This window comes from Parus major, chromosome 8, assembly GCF_001522545.3.
Source record: "Parus major isolate Abel chromosome 8, Parus_major1.1, whole genome shotgun sequence".
NCBI classification, from domain to species: Eukaryota; Metazoa; Chordata; class Aves; order Passeriformes; family Paridae; genus Parus; species Parus major.
This window is the reverse complement of record NC_031777.1, coordinates 14,012,695-14,036,391: the sequence shown is the minus strand read 5'-3', so window position 1 is coordinate 14,036,391 and position 23,697 is coordinate 14,012,695. Positions and strand designations below refer to the sequence as shown.

The following is a 23,697-nucleotide window of genomic DNA, read 5'->3' as shown; positions in this document are numbered from 1 at the left end:
TTCAGTTAAGGACAATGTAACATTTTAAAGCCCTTACTTCCTCATCCCATGTAGTTAAACAACAAGTCTTGCTTATCACTCTCTTCATCTGCAATTCCCTGTTATGCTTAGCTCAGTGTAGATGGCTTCCTCTGAACTTTGTTCTGGATGGAGGCAGATATTTCTAAAGGCAGTAATCCTTTAACTTTTTCCTGTTTGCTATTAAATACCACAGAACTGGTATGCCTAAGACCTTTCAGTAAGAAGACTGAGGCCTCTTGAAGGCTTTTCACAGTTTCTCAAATCACTTTCTTCTTCAGTAGTGTTGAGAATTATTCTGTTCGAGTAACCAGTATTGTTTCAAGTTTCTTCAGAGAGAATAGCCTCACTGGTATGTAAATAGAGTCAAAAGAGTGAGTGCTCTGACCGGTACTTATTTGGAGACTGGAATCACATGATTTCTCCCTCCCCACTGTGCTACGATACTGCCCTTGAAGTTGGATCAGCTGTCAAATGCCTGTACAGTGTCCTGAAACTCTATTGGTTTCTTTAAAATGTCTTGCTGGTTTGGGCTGATCATGTTTCTCAGTGTAGGAGAAAGATGTTTTGTTGTATTGCCTTCTGTCTACTGGGTAATTACTTGCCTATTTACTTCTCTTTAAGAGAGTTGGTATTCAGTTACCATGCAGGTATGAATGACAAGTTTGGTGTAGGTGTGTTATCCAAGGCACTGCTGATACCTTTCTCTGCTTTTTATATCTATGTTTGCTGTAAAAGCCCTTTGCAGTTAAATAATGGGTAGCAGGCTACATCTGAAATGCTGCTTTTCCTGAAACTTCCTCAGGTGTTGGTTGTGTGTTCTGTCGACTCTTTATGTTCTTAAAAAAAATTTGCACATTGAATTCAGACTGCTTTTTTGAGGGCTTTGTGCAGCTAGACCTTGAAAATATATGGTGACAAGTTCCACTGTTTTAGATTCACCATTACAGATGTTTTATTCTGGTATTGTTTCTTATTTTTTTTTCTATATGTTGTCTGGATAACCGTTTTCAAAAACCTTTTCATTGCCATCCCCCTTTGTCTGTGAGGGCACAAAGCAACAATGTCTCTGTACCAGGGGAATTATTTGCAGTGGAGAACTTGGCCAGCATGTAGCACCTGCCTGCCTCCACCACTGAGACTCGTGATGCTCCAGCATTAAGTAAATGAGAGGTCTGGAATAATGGAGAGCTTGAATCTGTTCCAAGTATTAGAGCTCTTTGCTGTAACCAGATAGTCTTGCTGTATTCTTGCTGACTAATTGAGGATGTTATTTAGTCTTTAAATTCATTGAGAATACAACCACCATTCTCACAAATAAGTTATACAGTAGTACAGTGGGGTCTGGAGTAGTGCCAATAGATACTGGACTGCAAAGGTTTTATTGCAGGCAGAACTATGGCACAGTGTTTGGAAATGAAATGAGAGCTATGTAGGCACATTTAATTTTTTTTTTCTTCTAGACTTCATATTTTGTTTCCATTCTTTCAAGTATTAATCTTGTTTTGAGCTTTTACAATTTTTTTTAGAAAAAAAAGAACAAAACACTGTTAAAGCTCTTTTTTTCATTCGATTTTCAATTTACAAATGCTTAATTTTTATCTTAAACCTTATAAATATAAGTGCTAATTAAGTGTGAGTTCATAGTTATGTGTAAGATCGTGATTTCTGTACAATCCTTCTTTCTCTTTAAGGGATAATCAGTTTCAGCTCAGTAATTTCAGCTGCTCAATTTCTCTCAACAGCTAGCTAGGAAAAATGTATCAATAAATACATCAAAGATATTCAACTAACTACCAGAATAATTCTGGGCCTTATCTTCCTAATAGATTATTAATATATTCACTTCTGATCCTTTTCAAGCTGAAATTGTTGTGTATTATGAGTGTTGTGACTTCAAACACTGGAAGAACTTAAAGCAGTAAAGCTTAGAGGAATTATTACAGCATGTCTGGAAGAGCAGCATGCTTTCATCTTACATTTTGACAAGTCATGAATCATCTAGAGAAATAACCACATCATTTGATAACTACTTATTTATTCTTAAGAATACTACTTTCCTCTTACTGCCAAACCAAACATGATTGGACTGATCCATATTCAATTTTTAAAAATATAGGTCAGCTTTTTCTGTTCTTAAAAATTACAAGACATATTGAGAAGTTTCTTATACCAGAAATATATTGCTCTTGCGTCATCAGGATGTAGTCTCCAGCTAGATTGTTTCTTAGACTTTACATCCTATTACCATTTTCACAGAGATGTATTTCCATCACAGCCTGATTAAATATTATATATCTTCTGAACTTTTATTATTTCTCCCCCAACCTGGCCCTGGCTGCCCTTTGTATTCTTTGTTTTGTCTTTTCCACAAGTAGTTTTACAAGATTATTATCTTGTCTCAGACTTCCGTCTCTTCTGCCTTTAATTAAGTTCTTGCTAAGCTGGCAGATCTCCCTTCTTGCTTTCATGGTCTCCTCCTTCCCTTCTTTTCTCATATTCCTCTGCTACCTTGCCTCTTGCTTTCATAGTAATTAAGTTATTTCTTTTCATTGGTCAGCGACAGTCATAGATCTTTCTAGTCAGCATAAATTAAAATAGACACAGCTCCATTCTAGATATTTTCTTGTCAGCTTTAAAGCACAAGTGGAAGATGGTGCTGTTGATGAAGTTGTGGGATAGCTGACTGTGTGGCAGTCTGCAACTGTTTTGGTGTTGTAGATCAAAGGAGCAGTGCCTTTCACAGTTTCTGCTTTCTTGTAGTGTCCTAGGTTCTGCCTTGAAAGTGTATGAATGTTGTAGTTTTAATCCCAGGGTTTTAATATCATGGTTAAGAAAGTTGCAATTTAATATGTTTGGTGGCAACTTTTAAATTTCATAAATTCTTCAAGCAGCTTCATGTGCTTGTCTGGTGCTTGAGTGTTACAAAAGGAAGACAAACTGTGTCTTACTTATCAGCTTTTGTTTCTTAAAAGTAGAGGCAAAAGAATAGCATTGTGCTTTTGAATGTTTGTTTAGCACCAGTTGATAGATATTTTTCTGCTAACTGTTCTGTTAAATGCAGGGGAAAGAAAATAGACTGAAAACTAACTCCCCTTTTAATGGACATCTTTGTGGGAACTTGTTTTCACAGGAGCTGGCTTTTTTCCCCTGCAGCATATGTTTATGAACAAACAATCCCTCCGTGTAGTAAATGTGTTATTTTGAAGTCAAATACAATGCAAAACAAATCTGGTTGGTTTACTTAGATAGTGTCAAACATCAAAGTTGGGTTGCTTGGATTGCTGAATCTGCATTTGTGTAGTTTTCATTTGTGGTCAGTGGAACCATGTAGCCATGCTTGTAAAGTACATGTGAGAAGTAGAAAATCCCTTGGAATTCATGATAAAGAGTCAAGGTAAAGCAGAACTAGGAGATGAAAGGGTGAAACTTGGTTTTCCTACATGAAACTGGCTGCTGGAATGAGTAGAGTTCACTGGAATTACATGTGCTGTATAAAAGCAGCACATAGGTTTGACATAGAAGGTAGCCCTGCTGAAGACACTGTATTGCTTTGAAAGAAGTAGATAGGAATATAACCCCAAGATTTTCTCTCTGTCTTTTGTGTGTAGAGATCAAGACAAAGAAGTGCATTAATAACAAATAAATACTTTTTTTCTTTTCTTTGCAGTAAAAGAAGTGGAAAACAAGCATTGCAGAATAATGAGGTAATTCTTCATGTCAAATATTCTTTAATAATTTTAAATAAATTTGATTTTTAAAAACTTTTAAGTCCCATTGCTGTAGTTTAATCTTGGCTATGGTGCAAATATGGTTTGAATGATACTTTCAGACTTGCATTGGTGAAAGTAGAAGAATCAGGTTAATCACAAGAGGCTGAAGTTTGACTCCATAATGATGGATGTTTGATGTCCACAGTGTTGTTTATCTGTTATTGCCCTATGAATTTGAAAGGACTAATGTTGTAAGTTTTTCTGTATGGATAGAAACAAACAGCTGTGTGTAGATTTGGTAAAACTTGTATTTATTTTTTATGTAAAAGAAATGGGTATGGAACAAGATGTTGTCTGACAGTTGCTAAATTAGAAACTACTTCAAACATCTGGTAGGAGGTTGGGCATTCCCCTGATCTTTTGTTGTTAATTCATTTATTTGAAAGGGATATACTAAATCCCTTTAAGATTTTTGTTTCATATTCAAATAAAATATGACAGACCAAAAGGCAGAGTTTATGATTCTGGTATTACAATGGTATGAACAGATTCCATGTACTTTCATCTTTGCTGGAAACTTAAAAAAAAAGGCTTGCATTGGATAAATAGAAAGGTGTATGCAAGCATCATGTTAGCTTCTAACACATCTTGGCTGTGTTACCTACCGTAAGCACTTACCTTTTGGATAGCTATACCTATTTGTAAAAACCTTAAATATCTTTCCCTTATTCCTACCCATCTTGGATGTGGTTATGCTGAATGGGATTAACTTTCTAAGGGAAAAAAAGACTTCTAGGCAAGAAGATACTGGAATGAATATAAGTGCAACACAGAAGTATAGAAATGGGGAAGAGCTGAATAAAGGGGAAGAACAGGTTAAACTCACATATGTTCAGTCATTTGGAAATGTAGGCATCAGACATTGTGTTAGTAATTTCTGTTACAGGAAAACAATAATGTGTGTAGGATCATGCTTTATTAGGACTGGACAGCAGTCTTAGTTGTTTGCATTGCTTGGATATTTGTGTAAATAACTTTTAATTAAAAGTGTTGGAATCATCTACTGCTATTTGGCTAGAATTTTTATTCATAGCTTGTGTTCACATAGGTTTTTGGAAAGGATGGGACTATTGCTGACTTCATGCTATGAAAAACAGGTGTAGTCTTCTTCACAGAGCATTCAGAGTGGATCTTTTTCAGGTTTCCTGTCTATCTGGTAATATTGATTTAGGCATTTTAGCATGGTTCACATGAGCCTCAGGTAGCAAATGTAGCAGGATTGTGTTGATTAGACAGGACTTGTTCAAAATACACATGTGCCCTTTTTGTCTGTTTTCAGGAGTGAATTCTTCTGTTGTGTCCTTATATGAAAGAAAAGAAACCTGCACCATTAGCTTTTAAAAAGTGTTCAGGTTAATCAGGACAGAAGATAGGGTTATATGGAGTGAACAAATGAAACTGACTGAAATAAAAGTTGTTTGGGTACAGAAGGGTTTTTAAGTCTGGTAGATATACCTAAGTAGGAGTGTGTTGCACCATTTTGTAGAATTAAAGCAATAAAAAATTCTGGTTTCACTTGAAGCAACTTTGGGTTGTACAGTCAACCCAAAAACCCTATAGTAAAAAGACTTTAAACCATTGATTGTCTAGACAAATAATGGAAGGAATCTTTAAAAATACTGACTGATGGTGTCTTTTAGGACCAAGCAATGTTGAGAGATGTTTGCATTACAGCTTACACTTGGATGTACTTGAGTGCTGTGGACTGCATGGTTTGCATATCATCTTTAACACAAAATTGAAATAAAAATTATTTTATATTACAGCAGCTACTTCCTATTGTAGTTTGTTTTGATAGCTCTCAATTCTTTATACAACTTGACTGAACAGGTGTTAGGTTGTAAGGAAAGACTGTAAATTCTCCAGAAGGAAGGTAGCTGTATATTTCTTGGGTAGGGAAAATATCACATCAACCATTCAATAATACAGAAAATTCTCACTTTTCTTGTTTTGTCCTGTGTGCAGCAGAAAGAGGGAAAGAAGGAACGGGCAATGGTGGACAGAGTGTTTATTGCACGAATATGTCGAATCCTGAAAATAATGGTCCCTAGAACACTTTGCAAAGAGGTAAGCATTACCTGCAGTAATACAGAAGTAAAGCTGGAGTCAAGTCTCTTTCAAAATTATATCAGAATTTAAACAACTGCATATACATTACTTATATAGGACTAAATTGTGCTATGTATTTTAAAATAGCTATATAATAATATAAAAGTCTACATTATGCTTGGTTGTTATATCACTAAAGGTTCTGGTTTCAATTACAAGATAAGCCATTTACTGTTAACTGGTAACTACTGTTGTTAGCATAACTTATAAAAGGGCATCTGGGTTTGTCTTATACGAGGCAGTACACTTCTGTGTGCAAATGCTTCCTATCTTTAAATAGGATGCAGTTAATTCATTATTTTGATTTAGTAACTTATATCTAGGCCAACCTGTATTAGAAAATGAATTTGTCAAAAAGTCTCAGCATCATTTCAGGAAAGCTGTGCAATGTAGAAATCAGAGCTTCCATCTATCCCATGCTTTCTAGGACACTTATTAAAAAAAAAAAATCCAAAGCGTTAGTTGAGCTTGGAACTTAAGCAATGAACTCTAAGAATTTATGCATCAGGCACAAGAGCAGTGAATTGCAATATCTAGAGCAAGCATGACAGCCAGCTTAGCCTGCATGAACAGTGAACTTCAGCAGCCTAACTACAAAAAGGAGGTGCATGAATGGAAATGCCTGTGAGAGTGCTCACAGAGCTGGCCTTCATCAGCTTCAAAAGGTCTTTGCCATTAGAAGAGGTTACAGATAATCCCAAAAAGCCCCAAACTTTGTTCCCATATTTGAAAACAACTTTACTGGAAGCTACAGGCTGGTCAGCCTCACCATATTCGTGGCAAGACTGTGAGCAAAACTTCCTGTAAGCTAACTCTGGCCACACAAGGGGAAAAAAAGTGATTTCAAGCAGCCTGGATTTACCAATTACAGATCATGCCTTACTAACCTGATTGCTTTCAGTGATGAGAGAACTGACCGTGCAGATAAAGGAAGAACAGAGGATGTAGAGTACTTTGATTATTTGCCCTTAACACCCTGATAGCCAAACTGAATTGGCTGGATGAGTGGACAGTGAAGTGGATGAAAAACTGTCTGCACTGTTGGTCTGACTGGTGACTGGTTACTAGTGGCCCTGTTTTGAGTAGGGAGTTGAAGCAGATGATGTTCAGAGGTCTCTTGCAACCTTATGGCAAAAAGGTGTTTTAGAATAGCAGTAACTTCTTTATTCCTGCAGTCCTCGGTCTTATAATGTGTGTCCAGTATATGTATCAACCAAATACAGCTTTTAAAAAGGCGAACTTTCACCATAAAAATGTAGTCACTACTTTATTAAAAGTATTGTATGCTAATGTGTTTCAGGCAAAGTAAGCAAATTTTACATTAGCTAGGGCAGCAGGGTAATACTTTTCTGTTAGATACAGTTGGATGACTTACTGGAAAAAATGGTTTTAGCCTTTATTTAACTGTTGCATTTCTGTGGTTGTACTAGACAGGTTATTTGCTGCTTATTGCTGTGATGCTGGTAGTCCGCACTTACTGTGATATTTGGATGATTCAAAATGGAACAGTCATTGAAAGGTACCTATACATTTGTTTTTAAACATTCTCTCGTGTTTCACAGGGAAAGTTATCTATCAGAATACATATTCAGACATTTCGTAGCTTGCTTGTTTAAACTATTGGAAAAATGATGTAGTTGCAATCTGGGGAGGGACCACTGTATTTTTGTAAATAAAAATAAAATTTCATTTATTAAATTATTTTTGCTCATCGATAAAAGTACTAATTTAATAAAATCATTTTAAACTATTGATGGTATAATCATTTGGTAACATTTTGTACACTGAAGACTCTAAATATTGTTGATCTGAATGTCCAAAAAGGTACTTCAGAATAGTGGTTTTATGTCTTAGACATGTTCTGTGGATATTAGGACTTTTATTTCTTTCCACTGAGCTGTTTTGCTCTTTAGATTGATAAAAACAATGTTTTCAGTCTTAATATGTTAGAAAGTGGTTTTTAGACCTCCTATTATTCTTGCCGGTCTTGTTGCTAATTGAAGCAAGTCAGAGTGTGTCTTGAACTGTGAATTCAAAATGATACTGTGTTTGAGGAGTGACATTTGGTGCTTTGTAGAATGGAAAGACAACTTTGTTTCTCTTGTGAGAATCTGTGGAAGCAGAGAAGGGAAAGAACTTGTGTTCTGTGACGGTGAATTTCTGAGTCTGTAATGAGGGCTGTTACAGAGGAGCAGACAAGGAGGTAACTGCTCAATCTGCCACTTGGCATACTCAAGGGTGTCAGACTGGATTCTACTGCTGATGCTACAGGTTTCCATGATGATTTTTCTTCTCTGTGAGTTTATCTTCTTAAGATGTGCAAGTTTATACTTTGTTGTTTCTCTTGTAACTGACTCTTAGCTGGTGGTCATTTACAGTGCTATCATTGGCCGCAGCAGAAAAGATTTCAAGAAATACCTGTTCAACTTCATTGCTGCAATGCCTGCTGTAAGTGCTCTTGTGCTGACCTATTAGTAGAACATATTTTAAATGTAAATTAAGATTTTGAGGAAAAGATCTCAAAGGAGTGTCTTAAAACCTATGGAAATTAGTTGTTTTACATACAGGTCTGTATGAAAACACATTTAATTTTCTGGCTCCAGTGTGTGGGAGACTTTACTAGCATATTTCCTTATTGGTAGCAACTGTTTATTAAACAGATATGTTCAAGTTAGTTTTGGTAATGTCCGTTTTGACTATAGATTTGGGGTTCTTTTGACACCACTGAAGATGAGGATTTTTTTTTAGACTTTAATTTTTATTTTTCTTACATTTTTCATAGATTTGTTATGATTTCTTCCATTTTTTAGCTTTCCTTCAGCTTGTTGACATCTCTGATCTGCACCAGATAGAAATAAGTCTTGCTACCTGGTTTGCAATAAATTTTTAAACTAGTTGACAGATTAAAGCAGTCAAATGGTGGCCCTTTTCTAAACTTTATCAGAAGAGCTAAAAATATGTAATATAATGTATTTTATCTTAAGTGATGTCCCCTTCCTGGGACCTGGGGACAGAAACCTAAGCAGTGGTCCTGTAGACACTGTCTGACTGGTCTTAGGTGTGTTTATGACATTATTGACTTTAAGGGGAGAATTGATTTGTTTCATAGTGTTTACACAATTTATGCTGCAAATTGATCTAAGTATATATGATCTTGTTAGTTAAATATTATTGTCTTTTTTTTTAGATCTCTTTAGTGAATAACTTCCTGAAATATGGTCTAAATGAACTGAAACTCTGCTTCCGAGTAAGACTTACCAGATACCTCTATGAAGAATATCTTAAGTAAGTAGTACCTTGTCTGCTGTTTTTAAAAGTTGATTCAAGTCATTTTAAGTACATAGTAAGAAGAACTTGCAGTTGAGAGTGAGTGGCTTATCCAGGTTGTATATGCCATAGATACAAGGACAGTAAAGTTGGCTCAGCTGGGGGGACAAATGCGCTGTACTGCTTCCATGATTGGGTCAGATTCCAGAGTTCTTCAAGTGCCCTCATATCGTGAAGGCTGAATTGGATGCATGAGCTTGAGTAGCTCCTGTCCTTCTGCACTAACTTCTGGTTGTTGTGCTGTGTGTGTAAGAGTTTTCTAAGTGCAGTAGCAGCATGAGCCTAAGCTTCAGCTCAGACATCCTAGAAGATGTCTAAATGCCTAAACAATCAGGTAGAAGCACAGGCTATGTGGATTCCATACAGTAATTTAATGTTTGCACTACTTAGCATGTCAGTTGTATAAAGCAAGGGTGTTCAGTTATTTCAGGTCCCAAGTAATCATTTCTTTTTCTTAGTACAATTGTACTTAGCAGTTTTTTTTTGTTTCAGAGCTTATACATACTACAAAATGGGAAATCTGGACAACAGAATAGCTAATCCAGATCAACTCCTTACACAGGATGTGGAAAAATTCTGTAATAGTGTAGTGGACCTGTACTCAAACCTTAGCAAGGTAAGTCTTTAAAGAGAGAACTTTGAGTAGTTGCTGTAAACATTTAGAATGGGGGTGTCAGCTCACAACAATTATGTGAGTTTGTATGTGGATTGATTGGAATATGGCACTCAAAAAAAATGTTTATGATGCTATATTGTTTTACAGTCTGTCTGGTTTTCATGATCAAAGCACTGTTTTGCATGTAGTTATAATATGTATTACATTTTCTTTAAAAGAATATATGCCATTCGTTTGCAGGTGAACAGTGATGACTTTGCTCTCTCAGGTGGATAGTTTTCAGAAGAAAAGCAATGGCTAGCTCTCAGTTACACACAAATATTATTTTGTCTAGGGAAGTGTGGTTGAATAAGCTTTTCGCTGTTTCTGGTGTGAATTTTAAGGTGATTCAGTAGTGAATGAGAATACTGTTGACATCCTTAGACTAAATTTTTTTAATGCTAAGTGTTTCATACAAGCTGAGTATAAGTAAATCACAAGTTACTTTGTTCAAAAATTTCTGACTGCAAAACCTGTAGTTCAGCTGAGTAGCTTAGCGAGGAAGTTATAGAAGTTCAGAATGTTCCTCCTATCATGTACATGTCCAAATATATGGCATTATCTTTTCATTCAGTATTATAATTGCTTCAGTTAAACTATTATGGGTTCTAGTCCACCTTTAATAAGTGAGCAGAATGTCATTACAGACCTAAAGTAGCAAAGTACTCTTTTTAGATGGTATGTATTTATCTGAAGATAATGATGTTTCTATGTTCAATTCTTGAGCCAGTGTTTTCAGGAAAAGGTCATGTGCCTGAGATTCCTTTTGGGAGCACTTCCCAAAAGTGCTCCTTTTGTCTTAGCTTTCAGATGGTATATATATGTAGCCAGTATTTTAGTACAGAGCTGTAACTGTTCTTGGGGTGGTACATGGCTTCTGGACTGTTTTATAATAGTTTTGTGTTTGTGTTCTAAGGCTTTTTTTGTATGCTTTTCTTACAGCCCTTCTTGGATATAGTTTTGTACATCTTCAAGCTAACAAGTGCAATAGGAGCACAGGTAAATCGAGTGGGTTTTTTAAAACTATAAGCACATTTTCCCATCTTTGGTTATAGCCTTGTACCTGTTGGGAATCTGAAGAAAACTCTAGGTGGTAGTTGTGGATTCCTACATTTTAAGTATAATGTAGGAATATATAATATATATATATAGAATACATACATACACATATATATGTATAACACATAATAAATATTCATTTGCACATAATGTTTTACATGCTTTAGCGCCCTCTATTTTGAGGCAGGCAAAATAAAAACCAGTATTTTCAGGCATTTAATCAAGAATTTGAATGACCAAGAAATTTTATTTTCTTGTAGTACTTATTTGGAAATCCTATTTACTACAACACCCTTTTGACTGCTTATGTCTTGCATGAATTCCATTTAAGGGTGAAAATAAGTTTTCTGTGCAGCCTCTATGAAGGGGAACCATTTCTTGCATTGAGCTGTAAGACTCAATAAGCTGAATAATTGCGGAATTAATTCTTCAAATTAGTGAAATGACGCATTATCAAAAATGTTCAGGAGTTGAAAAGGAGTAGCTGTGGGTCACATGGTGCAAATTTTTTTAGACAGACTTGCAGTAAGGCTTAACTAAACCTTGGTAATTTCGTCTCAGATATTTTTGTTCTGCTCTCTGTAGTAGTTGTTATGTGCAGTTTATGCCATTCCACACTTGAGTGGTATTTTATCATCTGTCCTTCATCTATAGAAACTTGGGATTCAGGACTGCTTGAGACACCCAGGAAATGGGTATAGATAAAAGTGGACAATGGGATTGAGATATTGACTGCTGTGGGACAGTTCAGCAAATGTAAAGAAAATGAATTAGGCAGAAAGAAGGGAGAAGAAATGAGAGGATACCAGTAAATCATTAATGAAATAAGCTAGGACAGTAGGGGACAGGTCACACTGGGTGTTGATAAACACCTGAATAGAAAGCTGGGGTGGGAAGGGCATCTGGGGACAGAGAATTAGTAAAATTAGTAAACCAGTATCTACAACACCAAACAAGGTGATGTGATAGGAATTGCCAAGATAATTGAGTTGGCAACATAGGCACATAGGAGGTGAGAACTGAGGGATTTTGGATACAGATACTGTCATTTGAGACCACCCCACCTAAGCTTTTATTCTTTTTTGATATTCACAGGGTCCAGCTAGCATGATGGCATACTTGATTATTTCAGGGTTTTTCCTTACACGTTTAAGGAGACCAATTGGCAAGATGACTATTATAGAGCAAAAGTATGAAGGGGAGTACAGATATGTCAACTCACGGCTCATTACAAACAGGTATACACTTGCTTGGATGCTAAGATATAAGTGACAATACTGTGGGATAAATGGACATCGTGTGTTAAACTTGGGAAGTGTGATGCTATCAGGTCTGAGCCAAGAGTTTGCATCTTTTATATACTGTAATTTGTATGTGCATTATATTCCACAGTCAAGACTAAATGGGGTCTATGTTCTACTGTTGTGAAAAAGGACAAACCCTTACTTCATAAAGTAACTGTGAATGCTGTATTCTGATATTTTATGGCTGCTTTTTTTCAAAGACTCTTTAACAAAATCAAGTTTGGTTTTTTTTCTTTTTAGTGAGGAAATTGCTTTTTATAATGGAAACTTGAGAGAAAAACAGACTATTCACAAGACTTTCCGTAAGCTGGTAAGCCTCTTTTATCTTTTAAAACATTTTAAGTGAAAATTAATTCTATTGTGGTGATTCTTAATGTGTTCATATAAACTGACTCATAGTGGCTTGGTGTTTTTGCTGCTACGTTCATTAAATTAAAATATTAGCTGGTAGGCTATAAGCAGAGCAGAAGTTTCTGTTAGAATGGCCTTTCTCTTGCCTCTCTTCCTCCTTGTCACCCACCCCAATTATTGTTCTCACTGTTTAGCTTCATGCGTAGTTGTTTTAATCACAAGTGCAAATCTTTGCCACCAGAAACTCTTGTGCCATGCTTACCACACTTAGAGGCATTTAATGTATCTGAGGTACTGAAAAATAACTGTTTGGAACCAAATGTCTAATAAAAGGTGGTATAACAGTTATTGGTGAAGTTTAAACTTTTTTCTTCTGTAACTTACCAGGTGGAACATTTGCATAATTTCATCCTGTTCCGGTTCTCTATGGGTTTCATTGATACTATCATTGCCAAATGTAAGTGTATGTCAAGTGCTAATGGATTTCTATAAATAACAAAACAAACTTTTTACATAAGAAATGTCTTTTTTCTTACTGTTTTAATTAATGTGGAGCTTAATATTTATTCTTAAACTTCAGACCTTGCCACTGTGGTTGGCTACCTGGTTGTTAGTCGTCCATTTTTGAACCTGTCTGATCCTCGTCATCAGAATAGCACTCACGCAGAACTTTTGGAGGTAAATAGACCAGAATTAAAACAACCTCTAGATTTAAAATTTTGTTAGTCCACATCAAGAAACTCTTCTATTTTAGGATTACTACCAAAGTGGAAGAATGCTACTGAGAATGTCTCAAGCTTTGGGCAGAATAGTCCTAGCAGGCCGTGAAATGACAAGATTGGCTGGGTAAGCTTAATAGTAAGAATATTTCTTATCTCAATTTCAGAAACTGATTGTAAAATTAAAATAAGCTTCTGTGCTTTGTTCCGTGGAGTGTGCTAAAAATGCAGAAATTAGAAACATTTTATGCTGAAAACACATCTGAAAATGTGCTAATTGTGTCCACTAGGAATTTCACATCTAGATAGTACTTGCATGCAGTTTGAATGTTTAGTTGAAACCTTGTTAAATTCTCTTAAATCAATTATGTATTGATTATTTACCAAACTTATTTTTACATTGTAAGAAGTAATATTTGTCTATTACTGAAAAAGGAAAAGAAGCTTGTAAATATGGTGCACATTAGACAACCTGGTGCAACTCTAAATATGCTTCTGTGCCAGGTTGAATATCTTTGTCATGTTAGCAGTTTGACAGAGTGCTCATTAGACCTTCTATGGATATTTTTTTTTCTTTTTTTAAGTTTCACAGCTCGAATTACGGAGCTAATGCAGGTTCTGAAGGACTTGAACAGTGGCAAATATCAACGTACTATGATATCACAAGAAAAAGGTAGATGTGATATAATATGCAATATGTTCATCCCTGCATAGCATTCCTGTCACTAATACCTTTTTCTTTATTTAAGATGGAGATAAAAAGCAACCTTTGTCTTTGATTCCTGGATCTGGAGAAATTATCAACAGTGATAACCTTATCAAGTATGTTCACAAAGTTTCCACAAGTTCAGTAGTTAAATATTATCGATGTAGACTTTAAGACTTTCTCTCTATGACCATTAATAGAGGTCTGAATACCCATTACTACAATTTGCAGTTCCTGTTGTACTTTATTTACTGATAACTCCTCCTCACACCCACTCAGCATTTCATCTGTAAGCCAGTCCTTATCCTCTCATGTTAGCAGAAGACATTATCTGCTCTCTGGACTTGGGCTTTTTGGTAACATTCCTACTGTCCTTTAGAATATGACTTCTCAGACTATCTTGTTTCCTCTTAGAAATATGTTAGTTAAGGATTGTATTCCATTATATAATACAGCTGTAAAATCAGGGGTAAATCCATATTAATTTTCAAATTAATATGCTTGTAATTCTGCATGCTTAGAGATTTTGTTGATGTACTTGTGATCAATTCCTTCATTCTTTGCAGTCTGAGGAATGTAGCACTGACATAATATTACTACTTAAAGGCATAAAATACAGCCAGTTAAAAGATCAGATAATCTAAATCTGGAGAGTGTGGAAAGCAGATAGGGAAGTGGAGGGGAAAGCAAGGAAGGAAGGGGGAAGAGATGATATAGCTATTTTTTTTCATTTAAAAAAAAAGGCAAGGGGGAGGTGAGCAGAGAAGTCATTCATTGTGTGTTGTAGAGTTAGTGAGATACTCTTCACTACTAGGTTTAAAATGCCATGCATCCTTAAATGTAGGTTTATATTCACAAGATGTTTTGGAGCCCAAAGGCTTAGAAGTATTCAAAAAACAAATACAGGGGATAAAACCAAACCTGTAGGTGTAGATGTTTAAAATTTAGGGTACCTTTTTGGTTCAAGAACTTCCTTAGCTGTTAATAGTTGGAAACTGGAAGTATTTCCCAGTGCCTTAAATTTCTCAAGTAAACAGGCTGTATTAGCTTCTTTTAGGCAACTGTTGTTTTTTCTTTTTTAACTTTGCATTGCATGCAGGTTTGATCATGTTCCATTGGTGACACCTAATGGAGATGTTTTGATTCAAGACCTTAACTTTGAGGTAAGTTTTTTAGTATCATAGGAAACAATATTAATATAAAATTTTCAAGGGAGGATGGTAGCTTCAAAGGTCATCCTGTTTGCAAGAAAAGGGAAAACAAATCATCATGTTAGTTTAAAAAAAAAGGCAATAAGCTATTTTACTCAAAAAAGTTTTTATTGGTACAAGTGCATTTTCTTCCAGCTGCACTTGGTGCTAAACCAGTTGCGGAAAAAAACCTAAATTTTGCTGGAAATTGCTCATTGTAATGTTAGAAAATTGTGTACAAGCATATGATGATACCTGATTGTCTTTTTGGTTGTAGAAGCTTTCAGGAACGCATCCTCACTACCATTTTTTGTGTTGGCTTTGCGATTTTAGGTTCGATCTGGTGCAAATGTGCTGATTTGTGGACCAAATGGGTGTGGGAAGAGCTCCCTGTTCCGTGTTCTTGGTGAGGTAAGGGAACTTTATAAAACAAACAGGAGAGAATGCAAAGCATGGTTGTAATTGGACATTTTAGTCAAGTTTTAATCTTTCTCCTTTTGCAGTTGTGGCCTTTGTTTGGTGGGCGTTTAACAAAACCTGTAAGAGGAAAGTTGTTCTATGTTCCTCAGGTGAGACCAAGTACTTTACTCAACAGTAAAGTTCTCTTTCTTTGTTTCTTATGTTTAGAAATATCTGACATATCTTTTTTTGCTGTAATTGTATCTCAGAGACCGTACATGACTCTTGGAACTCTCAGAGATCAAGTTATATATCCAGATACTTTGGAAGATCAGAAGAAGAAAGGGATTTCTGACCAGGTAATGATAATTAGTTCATTAACCCTTTGTCTTGCTCAGGATGAGTAATGCTTCCAGTTCAGAAATACTGCAATTGCTAAGAAAAGCACTGCATTTAATAGGATTTTAATACTTACCAGGGTTGATAGTGTTATGGTATAATCCTTTATAGCTTTTTTTCAGCCACTTGTCTTCTAAGTTCGTGTAAGCTTTGTCATTCCTGTTTCCATAACAGGTCCTGAAGGAGTACTTGGATAATGTCCAACTGGGTCAAATCTTGGAACGTGAAGGAGGCTGGGACAGTGTTCAGGACTGGATGGATGTACTCAGCGGGGGAGAAAAGCAGAGAATGGCAGTATGTCTCAAAAACATAAATGCTTAACAAATGCAGAACATAAATAAAAAATAAAATCTTAACTGTAAGCTATTTCTATTTATTAAATTAAATATTAGTATTTGACATGGAAGAAACCCCCAAAATGTGAGATACCTAAATACTGAGAAAACAACTGAAAACAGTGGGGTTTGTGCTCAAAATTTAAAAGGAAATACTGGCTTTTAAACATCTTTTCACCATGTAGACAGAATTTCTAAAATTGTCTTGAATAAAAGGTATAATGTGCAACTTTTGGATTTTCAGGTTTCAGTGGGTGCCAACTTAATTCCCTTTCCATAGTAGATTTTTGGACACTAATTCTTTGTTTTTCTAACACTGCACCATTGCTGGTAGTTCTGTATCCACAGTATGTTTTGGTTTTTTTTTTGGCTTGCATTCCAGATGGCAAGGCTGTTCTATCATAAGCCCCAGTTTGCAATTCTGGATGAGTGCACCAGTGCTGTTAGTGTGGATGTAGAAGGCTACATTTACAGCCACTGCCGAAAGGTGAGCTCTTTGTTTCTGGAATTATCTCTCTGTACATTAACAAGAAACCTAAAATGGTATAAGGTTCATTCTTCCTTATCCTTACTGCACAAAAAATTTTAAAAAATTGAAAAAAAGCTTAGGGAAGCATACAACTTTATGCACACTAGAATTCAGTAATCATTTTGTAGTCCTAGGATAATTTAGATGTGCATGTAGTCTCTATGATATACAGAGACCTCTTAACTAACTGCTAAGCAACCTTACTTTTCCAGATAGAGTTAGAATGTCAGGTTAGGACCAAAAAATCTAAAATTATAGAATGTTTTCTTATTTAAAAGGCTTCCTTTGGCCAGGCTTAGTTAAGATTTCCTCTGTTTTGAGATACAAAAAGCCAAGCACTCTAGGAAAATAAGATGATGCTAAATACAGCTTTGTGTTTCCTTGTCCTCTTAAACTCACCATTTCAGAATCTCTGTAGTGCCATGTGAAAGCAATTTTGAATTTAGGATGTGAATTTACTTTCACACCCTAGTCTGGGAGAGGAAGGGCTTGAAATAACGTTAGTTATTGAGTAGCAGTATTACAGAATGATAATGGAGTAGAGCTGTGCATCCACTCAAATATGTGCTTGAAATTAAAGGAGCCCTCTGTAGTAGTGAATGGACATTAGGTGAGGACTCTGCAGGAGAAGGATCATTATTTCATGAACTGGTTTTACCACAGTGGTATCAATACCCAGGTTTTAAAGTCTATTTTCCACGTACTTCTTATTCTATTAACTTGAATATTCATTTGTGCTTGCCAAGTGACTGATGCATGTTACTGAAAAATAGAATTCCTGGTTAGGCTGTCTTTGCAGAAAGAAAAAATGTTACTTTGCTTTATCATAAGAGTAATTTTGTCCTTGCTGCTACTGTTGGGATGAATAGTTGACCAAGTAGAAAGGAAACAAAGGAATTCACTTATTCACTTCAAATTGTCACTCTAAGTTTGTCATTCATTCCATCCTTTGTGGGTTTGGGATTTTTTTTGTTGTTAAAATTCCTTTATTCACCAGCTTTATTGTTTTACTGCCTCCTGCCTTGCCTTTTTTACTCAGTTAATTCTATGTTTGACAAATCTTTAGGAGCAAAAGAATGGTGAAATCAGTTAAAAACGATAAATCCCTCCTGATTGTTTCCCCCGCCCCCTGCAAAATCTTGTAATAAAAGCTATATATATATATGTGTGTGTGTGTATATATATGTATGTGTGTATATATATATGTATATATATGTGTATATATGTGTATATATATAGCGTTAACAGTAGTCTGGAAGTTTGTGGTTATGAATTTAAGATCTTCATCTGATACAGTATTGAAAAATAAATAATACCTAACCCATGAGAAGAATTAACTGTTTTGTGGGTATTTGTGTCATATAGGTTGGCATCACTCTCTTCACTGTTTCCCACAGGAAGTCACTCTGGAAACATCATGATGTATGTAATCTTTGTTTTATTAAGAATATTTGTGGGTTTTGTTGACTGACTCTATGAAATTGACTTGGTGATTCAAGGTGTTATCATTTTATATCCTAATAGGTCATGTTCTGTTTGGGTTTCTATAAGGTTTTACTCTTCATTAGTCCATTTTACTCTTTGAAATATTCCTATACTTTTAGTTATGAAAGAGTGCTACCAAAAATTTTATATGTATCTATAAAATATGAGAGGCTTGCTAGATGCTCAAGTCTTCCTTCTTAGACTCAAAAAAAATCCTTGAACTAGAATTCAGTAAATAGTATGGATTTTTTGGTTTCATTATATCTAATACATTTATGCTTTAAAAGAAAAGGTCTCTAAGATTACTTTTTATTGCAAACTAAGATTTTACTTTTACTGCTTTTAATTTTTATGCAGACAGACTGTACATGTGCATAAAAATACTGAGTTAATACACAGGGATGAATCTGTGCCCTAAGTATATTGTCACAAAACCCAAGAGAACAGTGTTAAGTCTAGATATGGCTGTTAGCAGACTGATCTATGATGTGCAAAAACATAGTTTAACATTTTTACAGAGGCAGGTGAATTTAATGACATGTGAGGTGGGAGCAGCTTACCCTCTGAGTTTAAGATTTTGCTAAAACTTTTAAAATGTTTTTTAAAGATTTTTAAAAGTGCTTCAAAATATATTTTATTTAGGTCTTTATAGAGATGGTTATTTTTAGGAGTTAATAACATATGCTGGTTTTTTTCAGTTCTACTTGCATATGGATGGCAGAGGAAACTATGAGTTCAAGAAAATAACCGAAGACACAGTTGAATTTGGATCTTAAAGTCGTGAACTGAACTACTAGAGACTGATGATTACAGGAAGTGTGTAGAATGTCTGACAATGTACCATAAAATTACTCAGCTTGTTAAGCATTTACTATTATGTAGGATATTGCTAATTGTGTATATGTTGGTTTAATTATTGATATGTACTAAGAATGTCCTTATTCTTGTGGTTTAAAAACCTGCCTAAATTAAATTGGGCTTAAATTAGTGTAACCTGATTCATCCTGGGATGCAAACCATTTGAAATCGGCTGATTTGACTTTTGTAGACCTTCTTTCCCTTCAGTGAAAAGCCCTGTTAAAATTAGGGTTGCTACCTCTCTTGTTCCTGCAAAGCAGTCTTGGATTTTTGCTGTGTTCTATGCATGTTTCAGAGAGATCTCACATGGTGCAGGACATTGTCCCGTCTTCAGATCTGTGCCCTGTTAAATGAAAGAGCCTTTTCCTTGTCCAAGCCTTGTCATGTAGCCAATGTGCCCTTGCTGAAAAAGGATGAACTGAAACTAGAACACAAAACTAATTCCTTCTGGTGTTTAAAAAAAAAAATAAGGTTGTTCTTTGCTGGGATTTGGATTAATCTTTAATATCCGTATGTCCATGCAGTCCTTTCTGCAGCTCAGCTCCCATTCTCTCACAATTTAGCAAAAGCTTTGTGCATCCTTCAGCCCAACTGTCCTTTTGCTGTCAGAGAAATATTGTGGTAATGAGTTGAGAGGAGGTTGAGGGAGGAAAGGACTGGCCCACTAGAAAAAGCAGGAGGGAAAGTGATGATCCTTGTATCAACAAGCTTGTGAATATTTTTAACTCTGAATAAATGAATGACTCCCACAAGGAGAAACAGAAAAAAGTATGTGGGTCCAGTCATTCCTCAAATCAGTAGAGGTTATAATGGGCCCAGAAATGTTAATCTGTGAAGTAGCAGACAGTTGTCCTGTGTTCAGTCCTGTAATATAGCAGTTACTTTTTCCAAGTTCCTCCTTTTCTCTGTCTTCAAAAAAAAATCTGATGATTTTATGGTTTTAGCTGCCCTTCAGCTCTGAACTTGAAAGCAAGTAATAATGGTACTCTCAGTTTGGCCTTCTAGGCTGTGAAGCCTGAAACAATGCTTTCATTCTTCATGTTTATTCTCTTATTGTCATAATGTTTCTTTATTTCTGATACAAATTATTTACCAGTGATTCTCTGTGTTTTGTAAGGATCTCCAGTCCTTGCTGGTATTTTTGTTCCAGCTTCCAAATCCCCTCAAAGAAACCAAACTCTTACAATAGTTTACTGTAATTGTTTTATCCATACAAGTGATTACTGTGGTCGTTGTTTGACTTTGACAAACATAAATCCAGCAAGGTGTTTTTTGTGATCAGGGAATAGGAAGGTGTAATTCAAACTGAATTGCTGTTTAGGCTTTAAAACAAAAAAATTACACTACCTGTTGTACAGTGAAGGTCTAGTAGTTTTTTATTGTTCCATATAAGATATAATAGAGGAATGCACTACATGAAGGCATGCATAAAATATGCAATACATCTGTACTTTGTGCATCTTTTATTGAGGGTTTAGATTTTAAAAAGCACCTACTTTTTATAAAATGAATATGTACTTGGATGCACTGCTGTTTGTTAATTTTTACCCAGTTTAATTAGCAATTTTCTTTCATGTTGAAATTGCTACCTGTTAATATTTTTCCTTTTATCATCATTCTTGCCCCTATCTGTCAGTATTCTTTCAAAATACTCAAATGCAAACAGCTCTCGTGGTACAAGAATCGTGACCACAGTAGAATCAGAGTATATTGCATCAATGAAGATCATAAAAGCTTCTCTCTGAAGTACAACACATTCAAGAGAATAAGGTACCAGAATAATTTTTGTACTTGTTTTACAGGAAGGCAGATAGGTGTCTGATTTCACTAATCTCTTGTTTCTGTCCATTCAGATTCTCACATCAGCCATAGCATAGCAGGTAGCAGCATGCTGTGTGTGAGGTTGTAGTCTTTTTCAAAGTGTAACCATGGAAATAGGGATGCCAGATAGGTTGTTGTGTGGGAAGGTTTTTGGTTTGGGGTTTTATTTTTGTGGAAGTTCTCAGCACAAGTGCAACTTCTTCTCTTGGAAGGTTTATTTTAGGAGCCTTTTAGAGAGATGAAGAAAAAATGAATCTCTAAACTGAGAAAGTTGCTGTGATCTTTGTGATTAGGGCAGTCTTTTGCAGTGGAGTAGTGAACTTGAGATACTTTAATGTATTTTTAATGCTAACAGCACACTTCCTTTGCCCCCAGCAGCCAATCCCAATTGTACTTTACAATTTTACCGGTTGTAACAGAATTTTGTGTAATCCTGTATTTATTTTTAAAACTAACAGCAAGCAAACAAAAAAATCCATCTCCAAAACCAAGGAGGAATCGGTTTGCCTTTAGGTGCCATGAAGTTTGTTGAAACTGAGGATGCTGGTATCTCCTTAGGGCCAGGACTTGTTTCTAAATATACTGGAAGGAAAGAAAAATATTCTTCTGGGCTTGATTGTAAGGGAAGCTTATAAAGAAAATATAAAAATGAATGATATTTTAGAATTATATTATTAAAAGGCCTTACATCAAAGTGTTTGAGATAGACTTGATCTAATGAGAGATTGTAAAAAAATCTAATGAAAATGATCGAAGTCTCAGTTCCGTTGCAGAATTGCACTGTGATACTGTATTTAAGTTGTGTTTCTTTAATAGCAGAAGTTGGAAATTCATGAAATGGAATTCTGAACTATCATAGTAGACAACATACTGATTAATACTTTCAGTCTCAAATTGTTGGTGCTTTGAAGATGGTACTGGAAATAGTCAGATGGCTGCATTTCAACGGTGGGAAACATTCCTGTGTGTAAATACTGTAAAGTGTTTTGGAGGGGGGAAATGGCGCTATGTAAATGTAAGACATTAAGTGCCTCTGAAATAATAATAATAAAAAATCTAAAGATAAAATATATCTAGGCTGTTCATGTTTCTTAATGATGTGATCAGAAATTCTGTAAAAATATAGTGAACACATATCTACAAATATCAAGTTACTCAATGAGGCGATTGTCTTGTGTTCAGTTTTAAAATCTGCGGTGCTGTCTGAAATTTGCCCTGGAATCAGCCAGGTGATGCCATCTGGTTTAGGCTTAACCAAGTACATGAGCTCAGTTCTTGAAGACATGTACTAAGAGCAATGGGATTATAGATGCATTAATCTGCTTTAAATCTGTGCTGAGATTGGCTCAGTTGGCTGTATTAGCCTGGTGCTAATAACACACAAGCCATTGACCTAAGAACTGGACTCAATGATCTTTGTGGGTCCCTTCCAGCTCAGAATATTCTGTGATCCTGGCCTCTCTCTTCTGTCTCCTGGCCACTTCTTTTCCCTTTGTTGATTTTAGAGGTGCCTGAATAAGATTAACATAATAGCAGTATGTAATTATTTTGAGTGCTCCTTCATCTTTGTATTTGAGGATAATAAGTTAATCTTTTTTCACCTTTTTTTTATTTTTAATTTTTAATTGTTTTCCTTTGTTGTGGTAGACATACCAGCTATTATGATACTTGAAACACAGTAGTGTAAAAGTGCAGCCAAGATATGCTTGAATGAACTGATTTTTAAGTGATCAGCATTTTCTATTGCTAACTGGTACAGATTTTTCCTTTTCTTAACTGAAATTAGTTGTGCAAAAATTGTATTGTTAAGCACTCTTAAAGGGTAGAGCTCCCTTTGATGGAAAATGTCTCAACCAAGAATGCAGTCTTCCAAATCAAAGTATCGTTCAATAAGAGATGAGGAAAGAAAGGAATTTCTGTGTTGTGGAAGGGATGTTTAATACATGAATTTATTTTTTAGGTACATTAAATCAAGGTTGAAGTTAAAAATCCATTATTAAAATTTTAATTTAACTGTTGTTGGTACTGTGAGATGTCCATAGAAACATCCATGGTAATGATCATCTGAAATCCCACTGCAAAAAATAGTGCAGTGAAAAGGCTGCCTAGGTTTTATAGAGAAAATAAACCACAACTTTTATCTGTCAAGAAAATCAAGTGTGCAAATTCAAATTTTTGTGTATAAAGCTGCTTTTCAAAGCAGTTATTTCTATGTACCATCTATTTAATTCTTTATTAGTGGACATAAGCAGATGGTTTGTGCCAGTCCCTTTCCTGAGCATGGAAAGAGGTTTCTTAGTTTTACTAATCAGGGATATACAGATGTGTCAGGGAGAGGTGGGTTGGTTGGTTTTCACTTCACATGTTGTGGTTCAAGGGCTCTGGACACAGTCAGGTATTTTTTATGATGCCTGAAATTTCACTGGGAAATTTAGAGGCTGTGCACACTACAGATTGATTGCTATGTTTGTTTACATGTTCTGATGAAACCCATCCTGTCACATGTACTCAGAGAGGATGAAACTAGTTTTACTCAACCCAAACCATTCTATTCATCTTGAAACAGAAATATAGCGAAGTTAGATTATTATGAAAGCAGCTTGTCTTTCATGGTAAAAACCTTAGAAAAATGTTATCTTCAAAGCTTTGGTTGAACTTCT

The 23,697-nt window shown here is 35.5% G+C and overlaps 1 protein-coding gene across 2 annotated transcripts in view; it reads left to right on the top strand.

Moving 5' to 3' along the window:
* ABCD3 (ATP binding cassette subfamily D member 3) overlaps positions 1–22,109 on the top strand; it is a 28,754-nt gene extending 6,645 nt beyond the window's left edge. For both annotated transcript variants that reach the window (XM_015636712.1, XM_015636713.1), the window contains 22 exons: positions 3,689–3,725; positions 5,757–5,858; positions 7,331–7,419; positions 8,279–8,348; positions 9,088–9,185; positions 9,720–9,843; positions 10,825–10,881; positions 12,037–12,179; positions 12,486–12,555; positions 12,984–13,053; positions 13,177–13,274; positions 13,351–13,442; positions 13,900–13,988; positions 14,065–14,137; positions 15,121–15,184; positions 15,545–15,622; positions 15,715–15,780; positions 15,880–15,969; positions 16,184–16,303; positions 16,727–16,831; positions 18,239–18,295; positions 19,057–22,109. In XM_015636712.1, the coding sequence (XP_015492198.1) occupies positions 3,689–3,725; positions 5,757–5,858; positions 7,331–7,419; positions 8,279–8,348; positions 9,088–9,185; positions 9,720–9,843; positions 10,825–10,881; positions 12,037–12,179; positions 12,486–12,555; positions 12,984–13,053; positions 13,177–13,274; positions 13,351–13,442; positions 13,900–13,988; positions 14,065–14,137; positions 15,121–15,184; positions 15,545–15,622; positions 15,715–15,780; positions 15,880–15,969; positions 16,184–16,303; positions 16,727–16,831; positions 18,239–18,295; positions 19,057–19,134 (1,870 nt within the window). In that variant the 3' untranslated portion in view covers positions 19,135–22,109. The remainder of the gene's footprint in view (positions 1–3,688; positions 3,726–5,756; positions 5,859–7,330; positions 7,420–8,278; positions 8,349–9,087; positions 9,186–9,719; positions 9,844–10,824; positions 10,882–12,036; positions 12,180–12,485; positions 12,556–12,983; positions 13,054–13,176; positions 13,275–13,350; positions 13,443–13,899; positions 13,989–14,064; positions 14,138–15,120; positions 15,185–15,544; positions 15,623–15,714; positions 15,781–15,879; positions 15,970–16,183; positions 16,304–16,726; positions 16,832–18,238; positions 18,296–19,056) is intronic.
* The last annotated feature ends 1,588 nt before the right edge of the window (positions 22,110–23,697 follow it).